The sequence below is a fragment of the Etheostoma spectabile genome, chromosome 6 (genome assembly GCF_008692095.1).
Source record: "Etheostoma spectabile isolate EspeVRDwgs_2016 chromosome 6, UIUC_Espe_1.0, whole genome shotgun sequence".
Lineage (NCBI taxonomy): Eukaryota > Metazoa > Chordata > Actinopteri > Perciformes > Percidae > Etheostoma > Etheostoma spectabile.
The window spans coordinates 2,881,288-2,885,678 of NC_045738.1; the positions used below are offsets into that span (position 1 = coordinate 2,881,288).

Below are 4,391 nucleotides of genomic sequence, written 5' to 3' on the forward strand. Positions count from 1 at the left end.
AAAAAGGAAACCAAATGGCCGCAGAGATCACCTGAAAAATGCTAGTTTCTCTTTTAAGATGTTACTCATACTAGTAAAGCAATGCAAAGTGACTAGAGGGTCAGAGTTAAGTCAATGGATGAATGGCAATAAACCAGCATACTCACCGAGCTGCTTTGGCAGATCTCGGAGATAACCTCCTTCTCCTCGTCTCTTAAGACAGGCTTTTTGGGCAGGTTACCAACATACAGGTGGCTCTGGATCACAGGCAATAGATCAAAACACTGATGTTCAATCTTCTTTAAATAGTTAGCAATAAGATTTTGTTCTGCAGGTTCTCCACCTTCCGTGGGTGGAGAGACTGTCTCATTTTTTAGCCGTTGGAGCCTTGGAGTCTGGGGTGAGGCGGTCTCCTCTCCACTGTTTGAGGAAGAGGAAGGCACCTGCTTGCGACTGACAGAAGAGCAGTTATCTAGCCGGAGACATTTGCTGCTTTTAGGTTGAGGCATACCAATGCACTGTCTTTTTTCTCCTCTCATCTCTGTCTTGGTGAAGGCCGTTGAAGCGGAGTTGATCGTTTTAAAGGAAGACATCTGACTTTCGGTTGTTGTCGGTAATGTTCCATTCTCCAGTGAACAAACGCTAAGACCGACGTTCCCTCTTAGAATGCTTAGAGTCCGGGCGTGGGCAGAGAGCTCCGGGTACATGGTGTCAAGAATCCTCATGGAGTTTTCCTGACACACAGGGGTGGAGGAAGACGACGGAGACGAACTCATTGCCGTCACGGGCAGGCGACCTGGGACCGGCACAGCATGTTTCGGAGTGGCCGAGCCAAACTGAAGTGGCGATGAGGGGACTCCGTTTAGAGATGAGGAACTCAGCTGCTGGCTGTTGGGTGTCAAGTGGGCCTGGACAGGAGTGGTAGGTGAAGCCAATCTATCCATGGGTGAGAGAAAGGACAGTTTCCCAATAGCCTGCCTTGGATTGATCGATTTGCCCGCCTTTGGAGGTGTGCTCAGGGGGGTTAGGACACGAGGAAGTGGAGGGCCCATTTCAGAGCGAACTTGGCCGATGCATTCTGGTGACTGCGCTGTAGAATCATCCACTGGGCTAGGCTTTCTCTCTCTGATCACATGTGGGCTTTGTTTTTCAAGCACACTTGAAGACAACTTCAAACATTTATTTTGTCTATTTGTGGCAGCAGCACTCTTCAATGAGGTAGTAGACCTGCCAGAGCGTAAATTATATTTGGCCACTTTATGGTTACTTGCGTCTATGCTGTCCTGAAGCAAGTTTTTGACATTAGCATTTTCAAAGACACCTTCGCCCTCTAAACTGGGCACAGACTCTAGAGTTTCTTCGTATGTTGAACTGTGTTCAATGTTAACACCAACATTCAATCTTTCTGGGTTTGCATGGGTTTCCAAAGCCTGCAATTTTAAAGTGGGTAACAGACATGTAGGACTCAACTGTCTGCACACAGAATGTAGATTTTCTTTCACAAATTCACAGTTAACAGTCTCTTGGGAGTCAGAAAGGGAAGGTCCATGGTCTGATGGTATTTCACTCTCTGAAGTCTCCATGTCAACATCCTTTTTTGAAGGAGTTTCAAGATTTGCGTGACCAGATTCCTGGTGAGCATGGGACTTGTCATCTTCCTTCGTCAACAGTGGAGACTTGAGAGGACACGGAGGTCTATCAGCATCATTTGACTCTGAGGGAGAAGCTGCTACATCATCTGCTCCAGCTCCTTGTGCTTCATTCCCATCTTCCTCCCCAATAGGTTTTATGGTTGCATCACTTTCAAGCCTCTCTTCAAAAGGTTTACTGGAGACACTACCGATGTCATCACTGCTGCTTGACAAACAGGGGGTATACTCTGGCACATTTGTGTCTTTACCAAGACAGCCTTTATTCTCCTGGGGTTTAAAGACTGCGGCATCTCGATTGCCCATTTCTGAGCCACTTTCTGTATTTGTAACCTCAGCGTCTCTCACAGAGTCAATGAATGTTGAGGAAGAAACTGAGGAAGTAGCTAACTGTACATCTGCTGTGTCTTCAGAGAGTGCGGTTGTATCACTCCTTCTGGGTGACTCTCCACCATCAGGAGTGACTGTTTCAGCACCAGTAACATCACTCAGGCTTGTGTCTACATCCATCTTTGTAATAGTCTCTGACTGATCCTCGTTGGCCTTTCCTAAAGCATTGTCCCTTTCAAAGATGCTACCAGCGACAATGCTACTGGGACTTGCACAGCCGGATCCCATTTGACTTTCAGTAGTTACAGAGACAACCTCAACCAACATTGTTATGTCTGACGTGGAAGAAGATGATGCAGACCCTAAACTCACAGCCTCTGGCTCCTGCTCAGTCTGCATGTATTTTTGAAGATGGATTTCATCAGCATCTGTGTTGCTTTTGCCCTTCATTTCAGTAACGCTACTCAACTCAATTTGTCCCAAGTCTGTGGCATCATTTTCATTAGAATTGTGTTCCCCTTCCTGTGTTGTGACCCCTGGTACATCTGCCTTCACCTCTGTTGGTAGTGCAGAAGTCTTTGGACAGTGGCTTGTTTCTTCTGATGGTGTGATGGGTAAGGACGCTTCTTGTTGAGAAGGAGCCGAGTCAGAGATTTTGGGATGGTTTTCCTTTTCCCCATCAGTTGCCTCCATCGATTCCATCTCTGTGTCCTGACAGAAAGAAGAAAACACTGATGTAGTTTGCAATAAGATACAACCACCATGGCACTTTAAGGAGGACCAGGGTAATCAGAAGGCAAGACATTGATTCACTTCAAACACATACGCATTTCAACCTATACTTCTTGGCAAATTTCCACAACTATGTATTCTCAGAAAATCTCAGGTGACAATATACAATAAGAATAAAAATCTGTGTTAACATTTACCCTCAGAGGTTTAAAAATGAAATGAATGACAATTTATGAGGTTCATAGTGGAATTTGTGATATCACCCCCGAATAGAAAGTTAAGGTTAAGACGACGTAAAATACATTTTTTATTAATAGATTTTTTATTTTTTAATATCACATATTATTATGCTTTGTTAAAAGAATTCCATGACTTTTCCAAAACATTCTTAGTTTTTTTATTCTTCCAAAACCTTTCCAGGCCTGGAATTTGCATTTTTCAAATTTCATAACCCTGTAAATGGTTTTGAAATATTTTAGGATAAATTAACTAACATCATCTTGAACTAGTGTACGACACAAACATTCTCTTTGGAAAGTGGTTTTACTTTCTATCTTCTGTGACTTGTGATCATAATAACTCTTGCATTGCACATTTAAAGAGATTTCAACATCACAAATAAATACAGGGGAAATGGCATATTAGTCGGTAATTTAAAAAAGCATTTGCATTAAAACATTTAGGAATTCTTACCAAATCTGGTAGCGGGGAAATGCAGGCAAGCATTGGTTTGAACAATGCCATTATCTGTTCAACAGACACTTCGAAGCTGCCCAGGTCAGTAGATGACTCCTCACTTTTGTGTTCCTTGGACAATCGTTTTCTTTTTTTGGGAGTGTCTGTTTGTTTCTTGGCACTATTCATTGACGTCAGAGATGCTTGCTGCTTGATGGCGTTCTCCCAGCGAGGAGAGGCTTTTAACTGTGTAAACGTGTCTCCTGTCTGCATGGGGTAACTGTGGGATTCTCTGCTCTTGTGAGGAGCAGACTGGGACGTGTTACTCAGATGAGAGCGCAGTCTGTTTTGTGGGGAGGAGTGTAGAACTGGCTTTGACCTGGACTCTGAAATTACAAGAATAAAAGAAATGATTGCCATAAATGGTGAAAGAAATACAATCAAAAACCAAAGAACAAAAAGTATTCAAAAGTGAAGACACCTGCTACGTTGTGTCAATAAAAACACACAGATATCCAAGAGAGTCTAACGATGCCCTACCAGGTAAGTGCAACAGGTCTGTTGAGGATTGCTGCGGTTGAGTAGGTTCCACACATGCCCACAAGCTCTGTAGAAGCATCTGGAACTTTTCTGAAAAAAGACACACTAACAATTACATGCTGCAAAAGTAAAAAATAACAATAATCTGCTTTTAAGGGCTAAAGGTGCAGTACGTAAGACTTATAAAACTAACTCTCTAGTAGAACTACATGAAGCAGGTAATTAAAAAAAAAAAAAACTCTGCCCCTCTAGCACCATCTACAGCCTGTACCTGGGGTGGCAGTAGTTCAGTCTGTAGCAAGTTGTGTTGGGAACGCTGTGTCTGTGTACAGACAAAAGTAAAAGAGTGTGGATTGGTAGCTGGAGAGATGCCAGTTCACCTCCGGGGCACTGCTCAGGGCGCGGGTCCGTCTGGCAGCCCACTCACTCTGGCATCTCTCCAGTTGTGCATGAATTGGTCCTGTGTGTGTGTGTGTGTGTGTGTGT

At 43.7% G+C, this 4,391-nt stretch overlaps 1 protein-coding gene across 5 annotated transcripts in view; it reads right to left on the reverse strand.

The window, feature by feature from the left end:
* The window catches only part of ice1 (KIAA0947-like (H. sapiens)), a 12,063-nt gene that overhangs the window by 3,124 nt on the left and 4,548 nt on the right, over positions 1-4,391 (reverse strand). For all 5 annotated transcript variants that reach the window (XM_032518433.1, XM_032518434.1, XM_032518431.1 and 2 more), the window contains 3 exons: positions 3,906-3,995; positions 3,384-3,751; positions 147-2,669 (listed from right to left, as the gene is read on the reverse strand). In XM_032518433.1, the coding sequence (XP_032374324.1) occupies positions 147-2,669; positions 3,384-3,751; positions 3,906-3,995 (2,981 nt within the window). The remainder of the gene's footprint in view (positions 1-146; positions 2,670-3,383; positions 3,752-3,905; positions 3,996-4,391) is intronic.